The sequence below is a fragment of the Salmo trutta genome, chromosome 21, assembly GCF_901001165.1.
Source record: "Salmo trutta chromosome 21, fSalTru1.1, whole genome shotgun sequence".
Classification (NCBI taxonomy): Eukaryota; Metazoa; Chordata; class Actinopteri; order Salmoniformes; family Salmonidae; genus Salmo; species Salmo trutta.
The window spans coordinates 51,383,582-51,409,131 of record NC_042977.1 but is presented as its reverse complement, the minus strand read 5'-3'; the positions used below and the strand labels follow the sequence as shown (position 1 = coordinate 51,409,131).

The window sequence follows — 25,550 nt, the reverse complement described above, 5'->3', positions numbered from 1 at the left end:
GCACACCTGTATTTGGGGAGTTTCTCCCATTCCTCTCTGTAGATCCTCTCAAGTTCTGTCAGGTTGGATGGGGAGCTTCGCTGCACAGCTATTTTCAGGTCTATCCAGAGATGTTCGATCAGGTTCAAGTCCAGGCTCTGGCTGAGCCACTCAAGGACATTCAGAGACTTGTCCCGAAGCCACTCCTGTGTTGTCTTGGCTGTGTGCTTCGGGTCGTTGTCCTGTTGGAAGGTGAACATTCGTCCCAGTCTGAGGTTCTGAGCGCTCTGGAGCAGGTTTTCATCAAGGATCTCTCTTTTTGTCTTTACCTCAATCCTGACTAGTCTCCCATCCCCTGCTGCTGAAAAACATCCCCACAGCATGATGCTGCCACCACCATGCTTCACCGTAGGGATGGTGCCAGGTTTCCATCAGACATGACGCTGGGCATTCAGGCCAGAGTTAAATTTTGGTTTCATCAGACCAGAGAATCTTGTTTCTCATGGTCTGAGAGTCCTTTATGTGCCTTTTACTGAGGAGTGGCTTCCTTCATGCCAGTCTACCATAAAGGCCTGATTAGTGGAGCGCTGCAGAGATTGTTGTCCTTCTGGAAGGTTCTCCCGGAATGTTCTCCCTTATCAACAGGGGAACTCTGAAGCTCTGTCAGAGACTACCGGGTTCTGGAGCATTGAGCTGATCATGAATCTGTACCTAGGGGAAACTTTACCCTGGAGCATTGAGCTGATCATGAATCTGTACCTAGGGGAAACTTCACCCTGGAGAATTGAGCTGTGATGAATCTGTACCTAGGGGAAACTTTACCCTGGAGCATTGAGCTGTGATGAATCTGTACCTAGGGGAAACTTCACCCTGGAGCATTGAGCTGTGATGAATCTGTACCTAGGGGAAACTTTACCCTGGAGTATTGAGCTGTGATGAATCTGTACCTAGGGGAAACTTGACCCTGGAGCATTGAGCTGATCATGAATCTGTACCTAGGGGAAACTTTACCCTGGAGCATTGAGCTGTGATGAATCTGTACCTAGGGGAAACTTTACCCTGGAGCATTGAGCTGATCATGAATCTGTACCTAGGGGAAACTTTACCCTGGAGCATTGAGCTGATCATGAATCTGTACCTAGGGGAAACTTTACCCTGGAGCATTGAGCTGATCATGAATCTGTACATAGGGGAAGCTTTACCCTGGAGCATTGAGCTGATCATGAATCTGTACCTAGGGGAAACTTCACCCTGGAGCATTGAGCTGTGATGAATCTGTACCTAGGGGAAACTTCACCCTGGAGCATTGAGCTGATCATGAATCTGTACCTAGGGGAAGCTTTACCCTGGAGCATTGAGACATCATGGGGCTTGGGTTCCATGTTGAACACACATTGTTTTGTTTATTTTCCAAACAGATATTTACAGTTTCAACAACAATAACTGATATTTATACAAAGGATGTTGTCAAACTGAACATGCTTCTAAAAAGTATAATTGCACATTTTTCTTCCACGGTATCGTCGTTCTGAAATATTTTTTTTAGAGAAAAAACCCAATTTGGGTCCCTCTTCTATCTCACACTAAGCTTGAAGGTGATGACTGGACCTGGGTGGTTTATGTCCAGACATTACTTCCATATAGCTGATGAAGTCTGACCTGTTGAATGAATGATTCATTCCCAAAATGTGGTTGAAATGTTGGCATGAACAAAGGTCCTGGACAATATACAGAGAGAATAACCAGTTATATTGAACTGTTAGCCCGCTGAACTAATGAAAATGTTTCAGTGAAACAGGTTGGGTCAATTTTTTTGCCTAATTCAATTGAGGAGGAGGTGGACTGAAACTCAAAATCAGGAATAGAAACTTTCTCATTGTTTTCAAAAAACCACTGGATCCTTGAAGAAGTCACAGCCACAGGAGCGATTCCTCCTCTTCAGGGGAGATGGAAGGTTTAGAGATTATTCCACTTCCTGATGTGATTGAAGTGAAGAGGGAATTGAGCCCAACCGTTTTGTTGACATCAAGCGTTTCTAGGACAACAGAATAAAAATAAAAAAACAACCAGACTAGAAAAAGGATAACAATGAGATGAAGTCTGTCTCTTCAGGTTACTAACATAATGTCCTCGGGTCATACCGGATGTTTGTTTTGTCATTGGAGCACCCTAATTATTATGTATGCCAAATGCCCTACTTTGCCATTTTGGTTAAAGGGAACAGGAGAGGAACAGTCCTGTGATGATTTACCAAATGATATGTTATCATGACTCCCAGATCAGTCAGGTGAAGTGACATCAATATGGATCTGTCCTAAAGTGCACTCTATTCCCTATGGGCCCTTGTCAAAAGTAGTGCACTACATAGGGAAATAGGAAGACCTATGGGCCCTTGTCAAAAGTAGTGCACTACATAGGGAAATAGGGTGCCCTTTGAGTCACACTATGTCAACAAATACAACAGGATCGTGGGTTTATAGAAAACAGCTTCATGACTTCTCTGCTCGACATATTTCTTTTTTTTTTTAAACAACAAAAACATTAGTTTTCTGTACGGAAACACTAGTCATATATCTGAAAAAGCCTCCCATCCCTAACCCAGCTCACCGTCCCCCAGATACAAAAACACCATACAACATCCTGAAGCAGCCACAGTTATCCAGAGCAGGTAGATGCCCCTGGAACCCCCAGGTAGCACCTCAGTATTAGGACCTAGACACAGGTAGCAGAACCCCCAGGTACCACCTCAGTATTAGGACCTAGACACAGGTAGCAGGTACCACCTCAGTATTAGGACCTAGACACAGGTAGCAGAACACCCAGGTAGCACCTCAGTATTAGGACCTAGACACAGGTAGCAGGTACCACCTCAGTATTAGGACCTAGACACAGGTAGCAGGTACCACCTCAGTATTAGGACCTAGACACAGGTAGCAGAACACCCAGGTAGCACCTCAGTATTAGGACCTAGACACAGGTAGCAGAACACCCAGGTAGCACCTCAGTATTAGGACCTAGACACAGGTAGCAGAACACCCAGGTAGCACCTCAGTATTAGGACCTAGACACAGGTAGCAGAACACCCAGGTAGCACCTCAGTATTAGGACCTAGACACAGGTAGCAGAACACCCAGGTAGCACCTCAGTATTAGGACCTAGACACAGGTAGCAGAACACCCAGGTACCACCTCAGTATTAGGACCTAGACACAGGTAGCAGAACCCCCAGGTACCACCTCAGTATTAGGACCTAGACACAGGTAGCAGGTAGCACCTCAGTATTAGGACCTAGACACAGGTAGAAGAACACCCAGGTAGCACCTCAGTATTAGGACCTAGACACAGGTAGCAGAACACCCAGGTAGCACCTCAGTATTAGGACCTAGACACAGGTAGCAGAACACCCAGGTAGCACCTCAGTATTAGGACCTAGACACAGGTAGCAGAACACCCAGGTAGCACCTCAGTATTAGGACCTAGACACAGGTAGCAGAACACCCAGGTAGCACCTCAGTATTAGGACCTAGACACAGGTAGCAGGTACCACCTCAGTATTAGGACCTAGACACAGGTAGAAGGTACCACCTCAGTATTAGGACCTAGACACAGGTAGCAGGTAGAAGGTAGACAGCCCTGGAGAGAGCGATGTACATAGAGAACATACATGCTTATCTGACATGTCGAGTAAGGAATCATGACAAATCTATGGCGTTTCTAGCAGCAGCGTTCAGTATTCAGTGCCCTCCTAAACGCTACCCTGGAATGGCAGTGACGTCTCTAGAAATGCTTAACGAAGAGGTTCTGCCTGGCTAGTGACTATATCAGATACATTTATACATACCCCCTTCTACTAACTTCTTACCAACAAATTCACACCAGACAGAGAGAGAGAGATGTAGAGAGAGAGAGATGTAGAGAAATGTAGAGCGAGAGAGATGTAAAGAGAGAGAGAGAGATATGTAGAGAGAGTCCATTAGACACCTCGTCCTCCTGGCAGGTCTCAATCCAGGGCTGTGTCCTAAAGGGCACCCTATTACCTATATAGTGCACTACTTTTGGCCAGAGCCCTACATAGGAAATAGGGTGCCCCAGGTGTACTCCAGGTAGTCTACCCCCCAGGTGTACTCCAGGTGGTCTACCCCCCAGGTGGTCTACCCCCCCCAGGTGTACTCCAGCTGGTCTACCCCCCCCAGGTGTACTCCAGCTGGTCTACCCCCCCCAGGTGTACTCCAGCTGGTCTACCCCCCCCAGGTGTACTCCAGCTGGTCTACCCCCCAGGTGTACTCCAGCTGGTCTACCCCCCCCGGTGTACTCCAGCTGGTCTACCCCCCCAGGTGTACTCCAGCTGGTCTACCCCCCCAGGTGTACTCCAGCTGGTCTACCCCCCCAGGTGTACTCCAGCTGGTCTACCCCCCCCAGGTGTACTCCAGCTGGTCTACCCCCCCAGGTGTACTCCAGCTGGTCTACCCCCCCAGGTGTACTCCAGCTGGTCTACCCTCCCAGGTGTACTCCAGCTGGTCTACCCTCCCAGGTGTACTCCAGCTGGTCTACCCTCCCAGGTGTACTCCAGCTGGTCTACCCTCCCAGGTGTACTCCAGGTGGTCTACCCCCCAGGTGTACTCCAGGTGGTCTACCCCCCAGGTGTACTCCAGCTGGTCTACCCCCCCAGGTGTACTCCAGGTGGTCTACCCCCCCAGGTGTACTCCAGCTGGTCTACTTGTGCTCCTTGGTGGGGGCGAAGTACAGCTCCATGGGCTTGTTCACCTTCCAGTACTTCTCACTGACAAGCTCCAGAGAAAACGACCCGTTCAGCACCTAGAGGACAGATGATTGGTTGGTTGATGTTCATCGTCCTCAGGAGGAATTTGTTTTTCCCACAGTTCACAAGTTACAGATAGACAAGCTCACCTCAGTGACAGGAGATAACACTAGGGTATAGGTCACCAGGAAATACTGATTGACAGACTTGACCTTTTCCTACTTACTCTGACGTGATTATCCAACCTATCTACGTTAAGATGGATGCACTAAGTGTAAGTCTCTCTGGATAGGAGTGTCTGTTAAACCATGGGATACAAAATGTTTTCCACAGGCCCCTCCTGCCATAATGATAAGTGATAGTGGTAGTAATAGTGGTAGTGGTAGTAATAGTGGTAGTAGTAATAGTAATAGTGGTAGTAATAGTAATAGTGATAGTAGTAATAGTGATAGTAATAGTGATAGCAATAGTGGTAATAGTGGTAATAGTGGTAGTAGTAATAGTGGTAGTAAAAGTAATAGTGATAGTAATAGTGGTAGTGATAGTAATAGTGGTAGTAGTAGTGATAGTGGTAGTAGTAGTAATAGTGGTAGTAGTAATAGTGGTAGTAGTAATAGTAGTGATAGTGGTAGTGAGAGTAGTGATAGTGGTAGTAGTAATAGTGGTAGTAGTAATAGTAGTGATAGTGGTAGTGAGAGTAGTGATAGTGGTAGTAATAGTGATAGTAGTGATAGTAGTAGTAATAGCAGCGATAGTGATAGCAGTAGTAGTAATAGTAATAGTGGTAGTAGTAATAGTGGTAGTAAAAGTAATAGTGGTAGTAGTAATAGTAGTAATAGTAATAGCAGTAATTGTAGTGATAGTGGTAGTAATAGTAGTGATAGTGGTAGTAGTGATAGTGGTAGTAGTAATAGTGGTAATAGTAATAGTGGTAATAGTAATAGTGATAGTGATAGTAGTAGTAATGATAGTGGTAGTAATGGTAGTGATAGTAATAGTGGTAGTAGTAATAGTGGTAGTGATAGTGGTAGGAATGGTGGTAGTAGTAATAGTGATAGTAGTAATAGTGATAGTAGTAATAGTGATAGTAGTGATAGTGGTAGTGAGAGTAGTGATAGTGGTAGTAATGGTGATAGTAGTGATAGTAGTAATAGTGATAGTAGTGATAGTAGTAATAGTGATAGTAGTAATAGTAATAGTAGTAATAGTGATAGCAGTAATAGTGATAGCAGTAGTAGTAATAGTGGTAGTAGTAATAGTGGTAGTAGTAATAGTGGTAGTGATAGTAGTAGTAGTAATAGTGGTAGTAATAGTAGTAATAGTGATAGCAGTAATTGTAGTGATAGTGGTAGTGGTAGCAGTAATAGTGGTAGTAGTGATAGTGGTAATAGTAATAGTGGTAGTGGTAGGAATGGTAGTAGTAATAGTGGTGGTGGTAGTAGTGATAGTGATAGTAGTAATAGTAGTGATAGTGGTAGTGAGAGTAGTGATAGTGGTAGTAGTAATAGTGGTAGTAATAGTGATAGTGGTAGTAATAGTAGTAGTAGTAATAGTGATAGTAGTGATAGTAGTAATAGTAGTAGTAGTAATAGTGGTAGTAGTGATAGTGGTAGTAATAGTAATAGTGGTAGTAATAGTAGTAGTAGTAATAGTGATAGTAGTGATAGTGATAGTAGTAATAGTAGTGATAGTGGTAGTGGTGATAGTGGTAGTAATAGTGATAGTAGTGATAGTAGTAATAGTGGTAGTAGTAATAGTGGTAGTAATAGTGATAGTAGTGATAGTGATAGTAATAGTGATAGTAGTGATAGTGGTAGTGAGAGTAATAGTAGTAATAATAGTGGTAGTAATAGTAATAGTGGTAGCAGTAATAGTGGTAGTAGTAATAGTGGTAGTGATAGTAGTAGTAGTAATAGTGGTAGTAATAGTAGTACTAATAGTGATAGTAGTACTAGTGATAGTAACAGTAGTAGTACTAGTGATAGTAGTACTAGTGATAGTAGTAATAGTGGTAGTAACAGTAGTACTAATAGTGATAGTAGTAGTAATAGTAGTAATATAAATTGTAGTAACAGCAGCAGTAGTAATAATACTGGTAGTAGCATCAGTAATAGTAGGAGGTAATAGTAGTAGTAATAGTGATAGTAGTAGTAATAGTGATAGTAGTAATAGTGATAGTAGTAATAGTGATAGTAATAGTAGTAATAATAGCAATACTAATAGTAGCAGTAGTAATAGTAGTGGTAGTAATAGTGATAATAGTAGGAGGTAATAGCAGTAGTAATAGTGATAGTAATATCGGTAGTAATAGTGATAGTGATAGTAGCAGTAGTAATAGTAGTAGTAATAGTGATAGTGATAGTAATAGTAGTAGTAATAGTAGTGGAAGTAGCAGTAATAGTGGTAGTATTGTATTATTACCGTGAACTGGCCGTTGGCTGTAGGGATATAAATGGTGTATTGTAGTAGTATTTGTAGTAATATATTGTATTATTACCGTGAACTGGCCGTTGGCTGTAGGGATATAAATGGTGTATTGTAGTAGTATTTGTAGTAATATATTGTATTATTACCGTGAACTGGCCGTTGGCTGTAGGGATATAAATGGTGTATTGTAGTAGTATTTGTAGTAATATATTGTATTATTACCGTGAACTGGCCGTTGGCTGTAGGGATATAAATGGTGTATTGTAGTAGTATTTGTAGTAATATATTGTATTATTACCGTGAACTGGCCGTTGGCTGTAGGGATATAAATGGTGTATTGTTTCTCTGAGGCAGCGTCTACATTGACGGGGCTAGCCTCTCCGTTCTTCCTCAGTTCCTCCAGGGCCAGACGCACAGCCAGGTACTTAGACAGGTGGTCCACTGTGGCGTTACCTGACGTCTTGATGTACCTGGGAACAAACTCAACACTACAACACACAAGTGTTAATTAACGTCTTCAGCCAGGGGCCTTGGACCAGTGACTTAGATAACACACACACACACACACACACACACACACACACACACACACACACACACACACACACACACACACACACACACACACACACACACACACGTATCCCCTCCCACACACATTAACCCCTCCCTCCTTCCCTCCCACACGTTAACCCCTCCCTCCTTCCCTCCCACACGTTAACCCCTCCCTCCCACACATTAACCCCTCCCTCCTTCCCTCCCACACATTAACCCCTCCCTCCTTCCCTCCCACCCGTTAACCCCTCCCTCCCACCCGTTAACCCCTCCCTCCCACCTGGTCTGCACGGTGTCCTCCTTGTCCATGAGCGTAGGATGAGGACAGAACACCAGTTCTATCTCGCTGGCTCCGTCCACGGCCATGTCTCCGCCTCCTCCTCCGTTCTCTGTGGCGTTGTCCATGTCCAGACCAGAGTCATCTGACGTCTTGGTACGCTTGATGCTCGGACCCGCCTCCTGCTTTACATTTGTTGGGGGAAAAGACTCGCTGAGTACAACCCAGGGGATAACATGTTACAGCAAGAAGACAGGAGAATGTTCCTGCTGGTAACCTTCCTGCTGGTAACGTTCCTGGTGTAACGTTCCTGGTGATATTGTTCCTGGTGTATTGGTGATATTGTTCCTGGTGTATTGGTGATATTGTTCCTGGTGATATTGTTCCTGGTGATATTGTTCCTGGTGATATTGTTCCTGGTGATATTGTTCCTGGTGATATTGTTCCTGGTGTAATGTTCCTGGTGTATTGGTGATATTGTTCCTGGTGATATTGTTCCTGGTGTATTGTTCCTGGTGTATTGTTCCTGGTGGTAATGGTCCTGGTGTAATGGTCCTGGTGTAATGGTCCTGGTGATATTGTTCCTGGTGATATTGTTCCTGGTGTATTGGTGATATTGTTCCTGGTGTATTGTTGATATTGTTCCTGGTGATATTGTTCCTGGTGTATTGTTCCTGGTGGTAATGGTCCTGGTGTAATGGTCCTGGTGTAATGGTCCTGGTGATATTGTTCCTGGTGATATTGTTCCTGGTGATATTGTTCCTGGTGTATTGGTGATATTGTTCCTGGTGTATTGTTCCTGGTGTATTGTTCCTGGTGGTAATGGTCCTGGTGTAATGGTCCTGGTGTAATGGTCCTGGTGATATTGTTCCTGGTGTATTGGTGATATTGTTCCTGGTGTATTGGTGATATTGTTCCTGGTGATATTGTTCCTGGTGTATTGTTCCTGGTGTAATGTTCCTGGTGGTAATGGTCCTGGTGTAATGGTCCTGGTGATACTGTTCCTGGTGATATTGTTCCTGGTGATATTGTTCCTGGTGTAATGGTCCTGGTGATATTGTTCCTGGTGTAATGTTCCTGGTGTATTGGTGATATTGTTCCTGGTGTATTGTTCCTGGTGTATTGTTCCTGGTGGTAATGGTCCTGGTGTAATGGTCCTGGTGATATTGTTCCTGGTGATATTGTTCCTGGTGATATTGTTCCTGGTGTATTGGTGATATTGTTCCTGGTGTATTGTTGATATTGTTCCTGGTGATATTGTTCCTGGTGTATTGTTCCTGGTGGTAATGGTCCTGGTGTAATGGTCCTGGTGTAATGGTCCTGGTGATATTGTTCCTGGTGATATTGTTCCTGGTGATATTGTTCCTGGTGTACTGGTGATATTGTTCCTGGTGTATTGTTCCTGGTGTATTGTTCCTGGTGGTAATGGTCCTGGTGTAATGGTCCTGGTGTAATGGTCCTGGTGATATTGTTCCTGGTGTATTGGTGATATTGTTCCTGGTGTATTGGTGATATTGTTCCTGGTGATATTGTTCCTGGTGTATTGTTCCTGGTGGTAATGGTCCTGGTGGTAATGGTCCTGGTGTAATGGTCCTGGTGATACTGTTCCTGGTGATATTGTTCCTGGTGATATTGTTCCTGGTGTAATGGTCCTGGTGATATTGTTCCTGGAGATATTGTTCCTGGTGTAATGGTCCTGGTGATATTGTTCCTGGTGATATTGTTCCTGGTGTATTGTTCCTGGTGTATTGTTCCTGGTGATATTGTTCCTGGTGTATTGTTCCTGGTGATATTGTTCCTGGTGTATTGTTCCTGGTGATATTGTTCCTGGTGTAATGTTCCTGGTGATATTGTTCCTGGTGTATTGTTTCTGGTGTATTGTTCCTGGTGTAATGTTCCTGGTGTAATGTTCCTGGTGTAATGTTCCTGGTGATATTGTTCCTGGTGTATTGTTTCTGGTGTATTGTTCCTGGTGATATTGTTCCTGGTGATACTGTTCCTGGTGATATTGTTCCTGGTGTATTGGTGATATTGTTCCTGGTGTATTGGTGATATTGTTCCTGGTGATATTGTTCCTGGTGTAATGGTCCTGGTGGTAATGGTCCTGGTGGTAATGGTCCTGGTGGTAATGGTCCTGGTGATATTGTTCCTGGTGATATTGTTCCTGGTGATATTGTTCCTGGTGATACTGTTCCTGGTGATACTGGTCCTGGTGATACTGGTCCTGGTGATACTGGTCCTGGTGATATTGTTCCTGGTGTATTGTTCCTGGTGTATTGTTCCTGGTGTATTGTTCCTGGTGATACTGTTCCTGGTGATACTGTTCCTGGTGTAATGTTCCTGCTGTATTGTTCCTGCTGTATTGTTCCTGGTGATATTGTTCCTGGTGTAATGGTCCTGGTGGTAATGGTCCTGGTGGTAATGGTCCTGGTGATATTGTTCCTGGTGATATTGTTCCTGGTGATATTGTTCCTGGTGATACTGTTCCTGGTGATACTGTTCCTGGTGATACTGGTCCTGGTGATATTGGTCCTGGTGATATTGTTCCTGGTGTATTGTTCCTGGTGTATTGTTCCTGGTGTATTGTTCCTGGTGATACTGTTCCTGGTGATACTGTTCCTGGTGTAATGTTCCTGCTGTATTGTTCCTGGTGATATTGTTCCTGGTGATATTGTTCCTGGTGTAATGTTCCTGCTGTATTGTTCCTGGTGATATTGTTCCTGGTGATATTGTTCCTGGTGTAATGTTCCTGGTGTAATGTTCCTGGTGTAATGTTCCTGGTGTAATGTTCCTGCTGGTATTGATCTTTACTCAACAAACTGTATATTTGTATGCATGCATTTATAGTGTCATAATAACACGGTTACATTACATTGCACGCTACTCATCCCGTGTCACACACACGTCTCGTACAGCCACATAGATATATATCCTACCCTTACACATCACGTCAGTGGCGTGCTAACACAGCTCAACTCCACTGATTCCCGTTTAGGTATTTGATAGATGTGATTAGGGGTGAAATTAACCCCCCCCCCCCCCCGCTCCTTTAATCAAAAGTCCCAGGCTGAAGTCCTGGTTGGAGGATTCCGGATTCCCAGCTTTTTCCCAACCGGGATTTCTGATAAACCTGGGAATTTGGGGGAAGTTATCAGAATTTTGCAACTCTAGACGGGAATGAAGGTATCGTTGTACCTGGTTAGAGTGGACGGAGGCGTTGCTGCAGTGGGAGGAGTCGCCGTTGTCCTCCGCCCCGCTCCCGTTCTCCAGCTGGTGCTTCTTCCCTCGCTGCAGCCTGGAGGGAGGTGGCGACACCCAGTGGTGGGAGGAGGGAAGAACAGAGAGGATTTCAATTCCATTTGATAAACATTCAATTGGACCATAGTTCCAGAAACATATTCTGTATCATAGGGTAAGTTTTTGTTGGTGAGGAGACACCTACATGGGAAATAGTGAGGAACAGTAGGCCCTCTTCGATGCTGTGGGACAGGGGTTAAAGGTCAGGGTAACAGTACCTGTTCATGGCCTGTATCTTGAGGCCCTCCTCGATGCTGTGGGACAGGGGTTAAAGGTCAGGGTAACAGTACGTATTCATGGCCTGTATCTTGAGGCCCTCCTCGATGCTGTGGGACAGGGGTTAAAGGTCAGGGTACAGTACCTGTTCATGGCCTGTATCTTGAGGCCCTCCTCGATGCTGTGGGACAGGGGTTAAAGGTCAGGGTACAGTACCTGTTCATGGCCTGTATCTTGAGGCCCTCCTCGATGCTGTGGGACAGGGGTTAAAGGTCAGGGTACAGTACCTGTTCATGGCCTGTATCTTGAGGCCCTCCTCGATGCTGTGGGACAGGGGTTAGGGGTTAAAGGTCAGGGTACAGTACCTGTTCATGGCCTGTATCTTGAGGCCCTCCTCGATGCTGTGGGACAGGGCCTGTTGGTTGTTGTGTTTGGAGATGCGGGCCAGAACCCTCTCCTGGTGGGCCTCGTACTCATCTCTGCTGGGGTAGATCTTACTGATGAGGGCGTCGAAGTTCGGGTCCGGCCGCAGGGACCGCTTAGACACCAGCTTCTTCCTGCACGTAGGGCATTCCTTGTTGCTAGGGGGAACGCAGACAAGAGTTAGACCGAACTAGCCCTTCCTTCTTAGTTGTCCTTCACCAGGCAGGTCAATAAAAACATCTTATTTACAATGAGAGCTTGACCCCCTTTGTAGGAAATCAACCATGTGATGGTGGTGATGATGATGATGTCATGTGTAACCAAAAGTTATCTGCAGTCAATCAGGACTTTGATAAATACAAAATAAACACAACACAAGACATAGTAATCAGTGTCCGAGACCAAACGAATAGATTAGTGACAACAGCGACATGTCGTGGTGCTTTTTTTTCAAACTGAGGAGCTTCATGTGAACATGGTTAAGGGGTACAAGGTAGGATACATACCAAATATCATAACCTTTACCCTGATCTCAATGCAATGATGATGCAGTCAGCACAAGACTAGTTAGAGGCAGTGAGAATACTTTAGGATAGGGTAGGTTACTTTAGGGTAGGGCAGGTTACTTTAGGGTAGGGCGGGTTACTTTAGGGTAGGGCGGGTTACTTTAGGGTAGGGCGGGTTACTTTAGGGTAGGGCGGGTTACTTTAGGGTAGGGCGGGTTACTTTAGGGTAGGGTGGGTTACTTTAGGGTAGGGCGGGTTACTTTAGGGTAGGGCGGGTTACTTTAGGGTAGGGCGGGTTACTTTAGGGTAGGGCGGGTTACTTTAGGGTAGGGCGGGTTACTTTAGGGTAGGGTGGGGTTACTTTAGGGTAGGGCAGGTTACTTTAGGGTAGGGCGGGTTACTTTAGGGTAGGGCGGGTTACTTTAGGGTAGGGTAGGTTACTTTAGGGTAGGGTGGGTTACTTTAGGGTAGGTTACTTTAGGGTAGGGTGGGTTACTTTAGGGTAGGGTGGGTTACTTTAGGGTAGGGTGGGTTACTTTAGGGTAGGGTAGGTTACTTTAGGGTAGGGTGGGTTACTTTAGGGTAGGGTGGGTTACTTTAGGGTAGGGCGGGTTACTTTAGGGTAGGGTAGGTTACTATAGGGTGGGTTACTTTAGGGTAGGGTAGGTTACTTTAGAGTAGGTTACTTTAGGGTAGGGTGGGTTACTTTAGGGTAGGGTAGGTTACTTTAGGGTAGGTTACTTTAGGGTAGGTTACTTTAGGGTAGGTTACTTTAGGGTAGGGTGGGTTACTTTAGGGTAGGTTACTTTAGGGTAGGGTGGGTTACTTTAGGGTAGGTTACTTTAGGGTAGGGTGCTTTAGGGTAGGGTGGGTTACTTTAGGGTAGGGTACTTTAGGGTAGGTTACTTTAGGGTAGGTTACTTTAGGGTAGGTTACTTTAGGGTAGGGTTGGGTAGGTTACTATAGGGTAGGTTACTTTAGGGTAGGTTACTTTAGGGTAGGGTAGGTTACTATAGGGTGGGTTACTTTAGGGTAGGGTGGGTTACTTTAGGGTAGGTTACTTTAGGGTAGGTTACTTTAGGGTAGGGTGGGTTACTTTAGGGTAGGGTAGGTTACTTTAGGGTAGGGTACTTTAGGGTAGGGTGGGTTACTTTAGGGTAGGGTAGGTTACTTTAGAGTAGGTTACTTTAGGGTAGGGTGGGTTACTTTAGGGTAGGTTACTTTAGGGTAGGTTACTTTAGGGTAGGGTGCTTTAGGGTAGGGTGGGTTACTTTAGGGTAGGTTACTTTAGGGTAGGTTACTTTAGGGTAGGTTACTTTAGGGTAGGTTACTTTAGGGTAGGGTAGATTACTATAGGGTGGGTTACTTTAGGGTAGGGTAGGTTATTTTAGGGTAGGTTACTTTAGGGTAGGGTGGGTTACTTTAGGGTAGGGTAGGTTACTTTAGGGTAGGGTGGGTTACTTTAGGGTAGGGTACTTTAGGGTAGGGTAGGTTACTTTAGGGTAGGGTAGGTTACTTTAGGGTAGGGTACTTTAGGGTAGGGTGGGTTACTTTAGGGTAGGGTACTTTAGGGTAGGGTAGGTTACTCTAGGGTGGGTTACTTTAGGGTAGGGTGGGTTACTTTAGGGTAGGGTGGGTTACTTTAGGGTAGGGTAGGTTACTCTAGGGTAGGTTACTTTAGGGTGGGTTACTTTAGGGTCGGTTACTCTAGGGTAGCTTACTTTAGGGTAGGGTAGGTTACTTTAGGGTAGGGTAGGTTACTTTAGGGTAGGTTACTCTAGGGTAGGGTAGGGTCCTTTAGGGTAGGGCGGGTTACTTTAGGGTAGGGCGGGTTACTGTAGGGCGGGTTACTTTAGGGTAGGGCGGGTTACTGTAGGGCGGGTTACTTTAGGGTAGGGCAGGTTACTTTAGGGTAGGTTACTTAAGGGTAGGTTAGGGTAGGGTGGGTTACTTTAGGGTAGGGTAGGTTAGGGTTCATACCCTGATCTGAGGGCGGTGATGATGCAGTCGGCACAGAAGCGGTGCAGACATTCCTTGGTTGTCATGGTGTTCTTCAGCATGTCCAGACAGATGGGACACATCAGCTCGCTGTGGAGGCTCCTGGGAGACACCGCGATCTCCAGCCCATCTGTGATGGCCTCCTGTACGGGGGGGACAGATGAAAACATATGCCTACCTCTGGTCCTATATATTGTATACCCTATATAGCCTCCTATACAGGGGGACGAGTATTCAGACCCTTTTACTTTTTCCACATTGTTACTTTACAGCCTTATTCTAAATTGGATTTCATTGTTTTTTCCCCCCCTCATCATTCTACACACAACACCCCATACTGACAAAGCAAAAACAGGTTTGAATTTTTTGCTAATGTATAAAAATAAAAAATGAAATATCACATAAATATTCAGGCCCCTTTACTAAGTACTTTGTTGAAGCACCTTCGGCAGCGATTACAGCCTTGAGTCTTCTTGGATATGACGCTACAAGCTTGGCACACCTGTATTTGGGGAGTTTCTCCCATTCTTCTCTGTAGATCCTCTCAAGCTCTGGCAGGTTGGATGGGGAGCGTTGCTGCACAGCTATTTGCAGGTCTCTCCAGAGATGTTTGATCGGGTTCAAGTCTGGGCTGTGTGCTTAGGGTCGTTGTCCTGTTGAAAGGTGAACCTTCACCCCAGTCTGAGGTTCTGAGAGCTCTGGAGCAGGTTTTCATCAAGGATCTCTCTGTACTTTGCACTGTTCATCTTTCCCTCGATCCTGACTAGTCTCCCAGTCCCTGCCGCTGAAAAACATCCCCACAGCATGATGCTGCCACCACCATGCTTCACCGTAGGCATGGAGCCAGGTTTCCTCCAGACGTGAAGCTTTGCATTCAGGCCAAAGAGTTCAATCTTGGTTTCATCAGACCAGAGAATCTTGTTTCTCATGGTCAGAGTCCTTCAGGTGCCTTTTGGCAAACTCCAAGCAGGCTGTCATTTGCCTTTTACTGAGGAGTGGCATCTGTCTGGCCACTCTACCGTAAAGGCCTGATTGGTGGAGTGCTGCATAGATGGTTGTCCTTCTGGAAGGTTCTCCCATCTCAATAGAGGAACTCTGGAGCTATGTCAGAGTGACCATCGGGTTCTTGGTCACCTCCCTGACCAAGGCCCTTCTCCCCCGATTCATCAGTTTGGCCGGGCGGCCAGCTCTAGGAAGAGTCTTGGTGGTTCCAAACTTCTTCCATTTAATAATGATGGAGGCCACTGTGTTCTTGGGGACCTTCAATGCTACAGACATTTTTTGGGTTTCCTTCCCCAGATCTGTGCCTTGACACAATCCTGTCTCGGAGCTCTACGGACAATTCCTTCTACCTCATTTCTTGGTTTTTGCTCTGACATGCACTGTCAACTGTGGGACCTTATATAGACAGGTGTGTGCCTTTCCAAACCATGTCCAATCAATTTACCACAGGTGGACTCCAATCAAGTTGTAGAAACATCTCAAGGATGATCAATGGAAACAGGATGCACCTGAGCTCAATTTCGAGTCTCATAGCAAAGGGTCTGAATACTAATGTAAATAAGGCATCTGTTTTTTTATTCTACAAAAATGTTTAAAAAAACAACTGTCATTATGGGGTAGTGAGATGTTAATTTAATCCATTTTAGAATAAGGCTGTAACGTAACAAAATGTGGAAAAAGTGAAGGGGTCTGAATACTTTCCGAATGCACTGTAGGAATATTCACACCACAACAAAAAGGAAACTAGGAAAGAGAGATTCGTCAAGAAGGATTACAATTTCTTCTTTTAAAATGTTTTGATTCATACAGCGCCTCATCATCATCCACCTAAAGAAACCCCTGAGTTTATTTCACAAAAAAAAAAACGATTCACACAGAAGTTCATCTTGGGTCTCGGTTAACGTAACGTCTTCAGAACTCTGTTTCACAAAGGAATCAATGAGTAGCCTTCCTGTAATATCTGAACTGATCGGCTAGCCTGCGCTGTGATCAATACTGTATATTATAAACTGGATGGTTCGAACCCTGAATGCTGATTGGCTGAAAGCCATGGTATGTGAGACGGTATACCACGGGTATGACAAAACACTACGTTGGTAACCAGTTTATAATAGACAATAAGGCACCTTAGGGGATTTGTGGTATATGACCAATATACCGTGGCTAAGGGCTGTATCCAGGCACTCCGCGTTGTGTCGTGCCATAGCACAGCCCTTAGACGTGGTATATTGAGCATATACCACGCCCCCTCAGACCTTATAGCTTAAATAGAGCTGGTCCCCTCCTCACAGAAGTCCTCCACCTGCCAATCCAAGGCCATTACTGTGCTTCCATTGTGGATGTGGTAGCGAAGCAACCTTTATTTGCCTGCAATAGAACATGCATAACCATTTCTCCTGACAGCGCGCTGCGTGAAACAGAGGCGTGTTTCAGCGGTGTCAGACGGCTCTACGGCGCCAGGCGGCTCGCTCTACGGCGCCAGGCGGCTCGCTCTACGGCGCCAGGCGGCTCGCTCTACGGCGCCAGGCGGCTCGCTCTACGGCGCCAGGCGGCTCGCTCTACGGCGCCAGGCGGCTCGCTCTACGGTGCCAGGCGGCTCTACAGGTGTCAGACGGCTCTACGGTGTCAGACGGCTCTGTCTCCACTCTTAGCGAAAGAGAAAGCGACGCATCAGAGAGGTGTTTGAACTAGGGCTAAGTCTAACGCAGCTAGTGGTGGTCACCCTGATCTGTGAAACACTCAAATCTACATAATAAAACTTTAAAACTAAAAGTTAAAAGCAACCCTATCTGTGGAGTCCTCTGTAGCTCAGAGACAAGAGAGGTGTTACAGTAAATGTGCTCCCCTACCTGTGGAGTCCTCTGTAGCTCAGAGACAGAGAGGTGTTACAGTAAATGTGCTCCCCTACCTGTGGAGTCCTCTGTAGCTCAGAGACAGAGAGGTGTTACAGTAAATGTGCTCCCCTACCTATGGAGTCCTCTGTAGCTCAGAGACAGAGAGGTGTTACAGTAAATGTGCTCCCCTACCTATGGAGTCCTCTGTAGCTCAGAGACAAGAGGTGTTACAGTAAATGTGGTCCCCTACCTGTGGAGTTCTCTGTAGCTCAGAGAAAGAGAGGTGTTACAGTAAATGTTCTCCCCTACCTGTGGAGTCCTCTGTAGCTCAGAGACAGAGAGGTTGTACAGTAAATGTGGTCCCCTACCTGTGGAGTCCTCTGTAGCTCATACAGACTGAGTTCCCATGTCTTACTGAGGGGTTGCACCCCATTCGTCTGCACTGCCTGCGTCATACTCCCAACCTGGAATAAAAAACATTAGCGCCATTAAAATGGACCAAACACACAGCCATCTCTCACACACACTCACACAGTTTACTTTTGGTCAGCACCAAAAGATGATATAGTTGATGTACCGTTGGCTGAAAGCCATGGTATATCAGACCGTATACCATGGGTATGAACAAACATTATTTATTTTTTTAAACTGTTCTAGTTACGTTCGTAACCAGTTTTATAACAGCAGAAAGGCACCTCAGGGGTTTGTGGTACAGTTGAAGTCAGAAGTTTACATACACTTAGGTTGGAGAAATTAAAACTCTTTTTTCAACCACTCCACAAATGTCTTGTTAACAAACTATAGTTTTGGCAAGTCTGTTAGGACATCTACTTTGTGCATGACACAAGTCATTTTTCCAACAATTGTTTACAGACAGATTATTTCACTGTATCACAATTGCAGTGGGTCAGAAGTTTACATACACTAAGTTGACTGTGCCTTTAAACAGCTTGGAAAATTCCAGAAAATGATGTCATGGCTTTAGAAGCTTCCGATAGGCTAATTGACATCATTTGAGTCAATTGGAGGTGTACCTGTGGATGTATTTCAAGGCCTACCTTAAAACTCAGTGCCTCTTTGCTTTACATCATGGGAAAATCTAAAGAAATCAGCCAAGACCTCAGAAAATAAATTGTAGACCTCCACAAGTCTGGTTCATCCTTGGGAGCAATTTCCAAACGCCTGAAGGTACCACGTTCCTCTGTACAAACAATAGTACGCAAGTATAAACACCATGGGACCACACAGCCGTCATACCGCTCAGGAAGGAGACGCGTTCTGTCTCCTAGAGATGAATATACTTTGGTGCTAAAAGTGCAAATCAATCCCAGAACAACAGCAAAGGACCTTTTGAAGATGCTGGAGGAAACAGGTACAAAAGTATCTATATCCACAGTAAAACGAGACCCATATCGACATAACCTGAAAGGCCGCTCAGCAAGGAAGAAGCCACTGCTCCAAAACCACCATAAAAATCCAGACTACGGTTTGCAACTGCACATGGGGACAAAGATCATACTTTTTGGAGAAATGTCCTCTGGTCTGATGAAACAAAAATAGAATTGTTTGGCCATAATGACCATCGTTATGTTTAGAGGAAAAGGGGGAGGCTTGCAAGCCGAAGAACACCATCCCAACCGTGAAGCACGGGGGTGGCAGCATCATGTTGTGGGGGTGCTTTGCTGCAGGAGGGACTGGTGCACTTCACAAAATAGATGGCATCATGAGGAAGAAATGTATGTGGATATATTGAAGCAACATCTCAAGACATCAGTAAGGAAGTTAAAGCTTGGTCACAAATGGGTCTTCCAAATGGACAATAACCCCAAGTACACTTCCAAAGTTGTGGCAAAATGGCTTAAGGACAACAAAGTCAAGGTATTGGAGTGGCCATCACAAAGCCCTGACCTCAATCCCATAGAGAATTTGTGGGCAGAACTGAAAAAGTGTGTGCGAGCAAGGAGGCCTACAAACCTGACTCAGTTACACCAGCTCTGTCAGGAGGAATGGACCAAAATTCACCCAATTTATTGTGGGAAGCTTGTGGAAGGTTACCTGAAACATTTGACCCAAGTTAAACCATTTAAAGGCAATGCTAACAAATACTAATTGAGTGTATGTAAACTTCTGACCCACCGGGAATGTGATGAAAGAAATAAAAGCTGAAATAAATCATTCTCTCTACTATTATTCTGACATTTTACATTCTTAAAATAAAGTGGTGATCCTAACTGACCTAAGACAGGGAATTTTTACTAGAATTAAATGTCAGGAATTGTGAAAAACTGAGTTTAAATGTATTTGGCTAAGGTGTATGTAAACTTCCGACTTCAACTGTATATGGCCAAAAACAGAGAAGCAAGATGGGTAGATAAATCCAATAGCTTGCTAGGTAGATTTTTTTATTTTACCAGGTAAATTGACTGAGGACACATTACCAGCAATGACCTGGGGAATAGTTACATTGAAGATGAAGGGAATGAATGAGCCAATTGTAAGCTGGGGATGATTAGGTGACCATGATGGTATGAGGGCAAGATTGGGAATTTAGCCAGGACACCAAGGTTAACACCCCTTCTCTTATGGTAAGCACCATGGGATCTTTTAGTGACCACAGAGTCAGGTCAGCTGTTTAACGTTCAACCCGAAAGACAGCAGCCGACACAGGGCAATGTCCCAAATCCCTGCCCTGGGGCATTTGGATATGTTTTTTAGACCAGAGGAAAGAGTGCCTCCTACTGGCCCTCCAACACCACTTCCAGCAGCATCTGGTCTCCCATCCAGGGACTGACCAGGACCAACCCTGCTTAGCTTCAGAGGCAGGGTGGTATGCTGTTATTGTGATCATTACACAGGTGCACCTTGTGCTGTGGACAATAAAAAGTCCACTCTAAAATGTGCAGTTGTGTCACACAACACATTGTCACAGATGTCTCAAGTTGAGGGAGCGTGCAATTGGCATGCTGACTGCAGGAATATCCACAGAGCTGTCGCCAGAGAATTGAATGTTTATTTCTCTACCATAAGCCACCTCCACATCATTTTAAAGAATTTGGCAGTACGTCCAACCGGCCTAACAAACGCAGACCACGTGTAACCACACCAGCCAAGGAACTCCACATCCGGCTTCTTCACCTGTGTGATCATCTGAGACCAGCCACCAGGACAGCTGATGAAACTGTGGGATCATCTGAGACCAGCCACCAGGACAGCTGATGAAACTGTGGGATCATCTGAGACCAGCCACCAGGACAGCTGATGAAACTGTGGGATCATCTGAGACCAGCCACCAGGACAGCTGATGAAACTGTGGGATCATCTGAGACCAGCCACCTGGACAGCTGATGAAACTGTGGGATCATCTGAGACCAGCCACCTGGACAGCTGATGAAACTGTGGGATCATCTGAGACCAGCCACCTGGACAGCTGATGAAACTGTGGGATCATCTGAGACCAGCCACCTGGACAGCTGATGAAACTGTGGGACCATCTGAGACCAGCCACCTGGACAGCTGATGAAACTGTGGGTTCATCTGAGACCAGCCACCTGGACAGCTGATGAAACTGTGGGATCATCTGAGACCAGCCACCTGGACAGCTGATGAAACTGTGGGATCATCTGAGACCAGCCACCAGGACAGTTGATGAAACTGTGGGATCATCTGAGGCCAGCCACCTGGACAGCTGATGAAACTGTGGGATCATCTGAGACCAGCCACCTGGACAGCTGATGAAACTGTGGGATCATCTGAGACCAGCCACCTGGACAGCTGATGAAACTGTGGGATCATCTGAGAGCAGCCACCTGGACAGCTGATGAAACTGTGGGTTCATCTGAGACCAGCCACCTGGACAGCTGATGAAACTGTGGGTTCATCTGAGACCAGCCACCTGGACAGCTGATGAAACTGTGGGTTCATCTGAGACCAGCCACCTGGACAGCTGATGAAACTGTGGGATCGTCTGAGAGCAGCCACCCGGACAGCTGATGAAACTGAGGAGTATTTCTGTCTGTAATAAAGACCCTTTTGAGGGGGAAAACTAATTCTGATTGGCTGGGCCTGACACCCAAGTGGGTGGGCTGTGTCCCTCCCCAGTCATGTGAAATCCATAGATTAGAGCCTAATTCATTTATTTCACTAGACTGATTTCCTCATATGAACTGTAACTCAGTAAAATCTCTGAAATTGTTGCGTTTATATTTTGTTGTTGTTCAGTATAGATAGCTAGGTTGACAAATCCGATACATAGCTAGGTATATAAATGAATACTGTAGCTACATCATCAGGGAGCAACTGGAAAACAAACAAAAATAAATAACCTCAACATGGTAATAGTTGTAATAAATCACTCTGATGTTTTGACAGTTTTAACCGTAGGGTTCATGTTTAACCTCCCAAAGCACATGAATTAGCTAGCTACCCCTGACTAACGTTACATTCATACCAAATGTCAATGAATACTGAACTCTATTTTGGGGAGGAATAAATCAAACTGTATTTTATATTCCCAGTTTAAAATGTCCCAGACATTGAAACAACATTGAAACAACAGCACATTGTTAACTAAGGTTAGCTAGCACAGTGTTACCAGAGCTAGCCAGTCGGTCTTTGTGTAGGATTATGGCTGCGCATACTGAATCCGCCTGGATGATAAAAATATGATTTAAAAAAAATAAAATAATGTAAACCTTTACATGCTCAATTGTAATCGTATTTAGAAATAATGTGTATGTGCATCAAGATAAAACGCTTTATATGCATATCATTCTGCAATGTCACTAGAAATAATAATTAGAAAGACAGGCTAGCTAGCTACAATGCTAACGTTAGAGCTCTGACGAAGCCTCACGACCAATCAACGATGCACTAATATAGAAACGATATATTCTTCAATGTACATTTAGACGGTCAAACCTTTGTTTTATCGTTACTGTATGAGTCTAGCTGAAAAACAATCAGATATGACCCAAAACGTTGTTTGTTTATGTACTTACGTGTTGTGGATAAAAGACGAACCAGACTGGTAATTGTGCCAGCAGCACAAACACTGACGTCACTTTGTATGGTAATGAGGAATCATTCAAAATAAAAGCCCGCGTATCAAAAAAACATACAAATTTGGATAACTAATTCAAAATACATTACATTTTAATCTCAATGTCCATTTTATAGTCCTTGTCAGCAAATGAAAGAAGGACTTTATGGATTCAATTTCAAATATGCTTCTAAAAACTTTTTTTTTAAACCCCTATTGAAAAATACAATGTCCAGATTGGTATGTTCACAACATTAGACTGAAGAGAAAAAAACAATTATATTTTTATTTATTTTTTATTTCATCTTTATTTAACCAGGTAGGCCAGTTGAGAACAAGTTCTCATTTACAACTGCGACCTGGTCAAGATAAAGCAAATGTACATTGAGACGTCAAATAGAGGTAAAAGTGGGGTTAAAAAGACTCAGTGGGGTCTATAGCGTCTATCATGGGAGGCGGTTCATATAACATGGCTGGAATTGAGTCAATGGACTGGTATCCGACTGCAAGGCGCTACAGAGGGTAGTGAGTACGGCCCAGTACATCACTGGGACCAAGCTTCCTGCCATCCAGGACCTCTACACCAGGCGGTGTCAGAGGAAGGCTCTGTTTATTATCTATGCATAATCACTTTACCTCTACCTACATGTACATATTACCTCAATTACCTCGATTAACTTTTTCCCCCGCACATTGACTCTGTACCGGTACCAACTGTATATAGCCTCCACATTGACTCTGTGCCGGTACCCCCTGTATATAGCCTCCACATGGACTCTGTACCGGTACCCCCTGTATATAGCCTCCACATGGACTCTGTACCGGTACCCCCTGTATATAGCCTCCACATTGACTCTGTGCCGGTACCCCCTGTATATAGCCTCCACATTGACTCTGTACCTGTACCCCCCTGTATATAGTCTCCATATTGACTCTGTACCGGTACCCCTGTATATAGTCTCCACATTGACTCTGTACCAGTAACCCCTGTATATACATACTGATTTTGTACGTTTGCCCACTGACAAAGAAATGATCAGTCTATAATTTTAATGGTAGGTTTATTTGAACAGTGAGAGACAGAATAACAGCAAAAAAAATCAAAATGTCAAAAATCCAGAAAAAACACATGTCAAAAATGTTATAAATTGATTTGCATTTTAATGAGGGAAATAAGTATTTGACCCCTCTGCAAAACATGACTTAGTACTTGGTGGCAAAACCCTTGTTGGCAATCACAGAGGTCAGACGTTTCTTGTAGTTCCTGTCCGTAGAAGTGAGGACAGAGATAATAGTAACATAATATTCAGTGCGGTCTAATTTTAATATAATGAAGTCTGTTTCTTGTGAGATTGTCTGTCCTCAAATCAAATAAAATCTAACTTTATTAGTCACATGCGCCTGTCACGACACCTACGGAAGGTGGCGCCCCTCGGCGGTCGTCGTCGCCGGCCTACTAGCTACCATCGATTTATGTTTCACGTTCTGTTAGTTAGGCCTAGGTTAGTTGCGCACCTGTTTTGTGTTAGTTGTTAGTGGGGAGGGGTATAGCTAGTTAGGTTTGTTGTTTGTGCGGGATTGTTCGTTTGTCAGGGTGTGTTGTTGTTATGAGGTTCTGTATTTTGCCTTTTGGAGTTACTTTATTCGTTGTGGGCTGCGTCCCTGGTTACGTTCTTTTAAGGGTGGTGTGTTTCTTTCTGCACACCTTGCACTCCACACCTTGCACTCCATACCTTTTGCATATTTTCCATGTGGATATTTTATTAAATTCATTCATGGAATCATTCTGTCTCCTGCGCCTGACTCCACCTCTCCTGAATCCACAAGCCACCCGCTGTGACAGCGCCGAATTCAATAAGTGTAGACTTTACCGTGAAATGCTTTACTTACAAGCCCTTTAACCAACAGTGCAGTTCAACAAGAGTTAAGAAAATATTTACCAAATAAACTAACGTAAGGGAAGGCACTGTATGCATCAGCATCCACAGCTAATGAAGTCACTGAAGCCCTTAACAAACAGCTGTAGTCAGTTTTTGTAATGGGAGGCAGGCAATAAACTGGTCCTGAACATCTCTAATACAAAGAGCATTGTATTTGGTACAAATCATTCCCTAAGTTCTAGACCTCAGCTGAATCTGGTAATGAATGGTGAGGCTGTTCAAATCGAATCAAATCAAATGCTATTTGTAACATGCGCCGAATACAACAGGTGTAGACCTTACAGTGAAATGCCGAATACAACAGGTGTAGACCTTACAGTGAAATGCTGAATACAACAGGTGTAGTAGACCTCACAGTGAAATGCTGAATACAACAGGTGTAGTAGACCTCAGAGTGAAATGCTGAATACAACAGGTGTAGTAGACCTCACAGTGAAATGCTGAATACAACTGGTGTAGTAGACCTTACAGTGAAATGCTGAATACAACAGGTGTAGTAGACCTTACAGTGAAATGCTGAATACAACAGGTGTAGTAGACCTCACAGTGAAATGCTGAATACAACAGGTGTAGTAGACCTCACAGTGAAATGCTGAATACAACAGGTGTAGTAGACCTTACAGTGAAATGCTGAATACAACAGGTGTAGTAGACCTTACAGTGAAATGCTGAATACAACAGGTGTAGTAGACCTCACAGTGAAATGCTGAATACAACAGGTGTAGTAGACCTCACAGTGAAATGCTGAATACAACTGGTGTAGTAGACCTTACAGTGAAATGCTGAATACAACAGGTGTAGTAGACCTCACAGTGAAATGCTGAATACAACAGGTGTAGACCTTACAGTGAAATGCTGAATACAACAGGTGTAGTAGACCTCACAGTGAAATGCTGAATACAACAGGTGTAGTAGACCTTACAGTGAAATGCTGAATACAACAGGTGTAATAGACCTCACAGTGAAATGCTGAATACAACAGGTGTAGTAGACCTCACAGTGAAATGCTGAATACAACAGGTGTAGTAGACCTCACAGTGAAATGCTGAATACAACAGGTGTAGTAGACCTTACAGTGAAATGCTGAATACAACAGGTGTAGACCTCACAGTGAAATGCTGAATACAACAGGTGTAGTAGACCTTACAGTGAAATGCTGAATACAACAGGTGTAGTAGACCTTACAGTGAAATGCTGAATACAACAGGTGTAGTAGACCTCACAGTGAAATGCTGAATACAACAGGTGTAGTAGACCTCACAGTGAAATGATGAATACAACAGGTGTAGTAGACCTTAC

The 25,550-nt window shown here is 44.5% G+C and overlaps 1 protein-coding gene and 2 long non-coding RNA genes across 8 annotated transcripts; 1 reads left to right on the top strand and 2 right to left on the bottom strand.

The window, feature by feature from the left end:
• Positions 1–1,355: 1,355 nt before the first annotated feature.
• Positions 1,356–2,544, bottom strand: LOC115157671 (uncharacterized). Its single transcript, XR_003868521.1, has 2 exons — positions 2,362–2,544; positions 1,356–2,312 (listed from the first exon to the last, which is right to left on the bottom strand). It is a non-coding gene; the product is annotated as an uncharacterized LOC115157671 (long non-coding RNA).
• Positions 2,545–2,723: 179 nt separating this feature from the next.
• On the top strand, positions 2,724–3,653 carry LOC115157672 (uncharacterized). Of its 3 annotated transcripts, none has more exons than XR_003868524.1 (4): positions 2,724–2,833; positions 2,910–3,191; positions 3,277–3,549; positions 3,595–3,653. It is a non-coding gene; the product is annotated as an uncharacterized LOC115157672 (long non-coding RNA). The 3 variants fall into 3 exon arrangements; XR_003868523.1 differs by having other exon boundaries at positions 2,910–3,238; XR_003868522.1 differs by having other exon boundaries at positions 2,910–3,245; positions 3,284–3,549.
• Positions 3,654–4,417: 764 nt separating this feature from the next.
• On the bottom strand, positions 4,418–22,346 carry LOC115157669 (E3 ubiquitin-protein ligase RING2). Of its 4 annotated transcripts, XR_003868520.1 has the most exons (9): positions 22,271–22,346; positions 17,642–17,737; positions 14,419–14,579; positions 11,875–12,090; positions 11,192–11,291; positions 8,000–8,181; positions 7,463–7,652; positions 4,640–4,793; positions 4,431–4,445 (listed from the first exon to the last, which is right to left on the bottom strand). XR_003868520.1 is itself a non-coding variant. In XM_029706112.1 (8 exons), exons 2-8 carry the CDS (start codon positions 17,726–17,728, stop codon positions 4,692–4,694), a joined length of 1,035 nt encoding a protein of 344 aa, XP_029561972.1. In that variant the 5' UTR covers positions 17,729–17,737; positions 22,271–22,346; the 3' UTR covers positions 4,418–4,691. The 4 variants fall into 4 exon arrangements, 3 of the variants coding, with proteins under 3 accessions (XP_029561972.1, XP_029561971.1, XP_029561970.1); XM_029706112.1 differs by having other exon boundaries at positions 4,418–4,793; positions 8,000–8,178; XM_029706111.1 differs by lacking the exon at positions 22,271–22,346 and adding an exon at positions 21,865–21,889 and having other exon boundaries at positions 4,418–4,793.
• Between the last annotated feature and the right edge of the window lie 3,204 nt (positions 22,347–25,550).

Bases quoted from the DNA above. Each gene is read 5' to 3' on its own strand.
- LOC115157669 (XM_029706110.1), bottom strand. From the start codon at position 17,728: ATGACGCAGGCAGTGCAGACGAATGGGGTGCAACCCCTCAGTAAGACA. The intron at 12,091-14,418 runs GTATGAACCCTA...CGTTCCCCCTAG, and splicing joins ATCACCGCCCTCAGATCAGG to CAACAAGGAATGCCCTACGT. The intron at 8,182-11,191 runs GTACAACGATAC...ACAAATGTAAAG, and splicing joins CCTCCGTCCACTCTAACCAG to CAGGAGGCGGGTCCGAGCAT.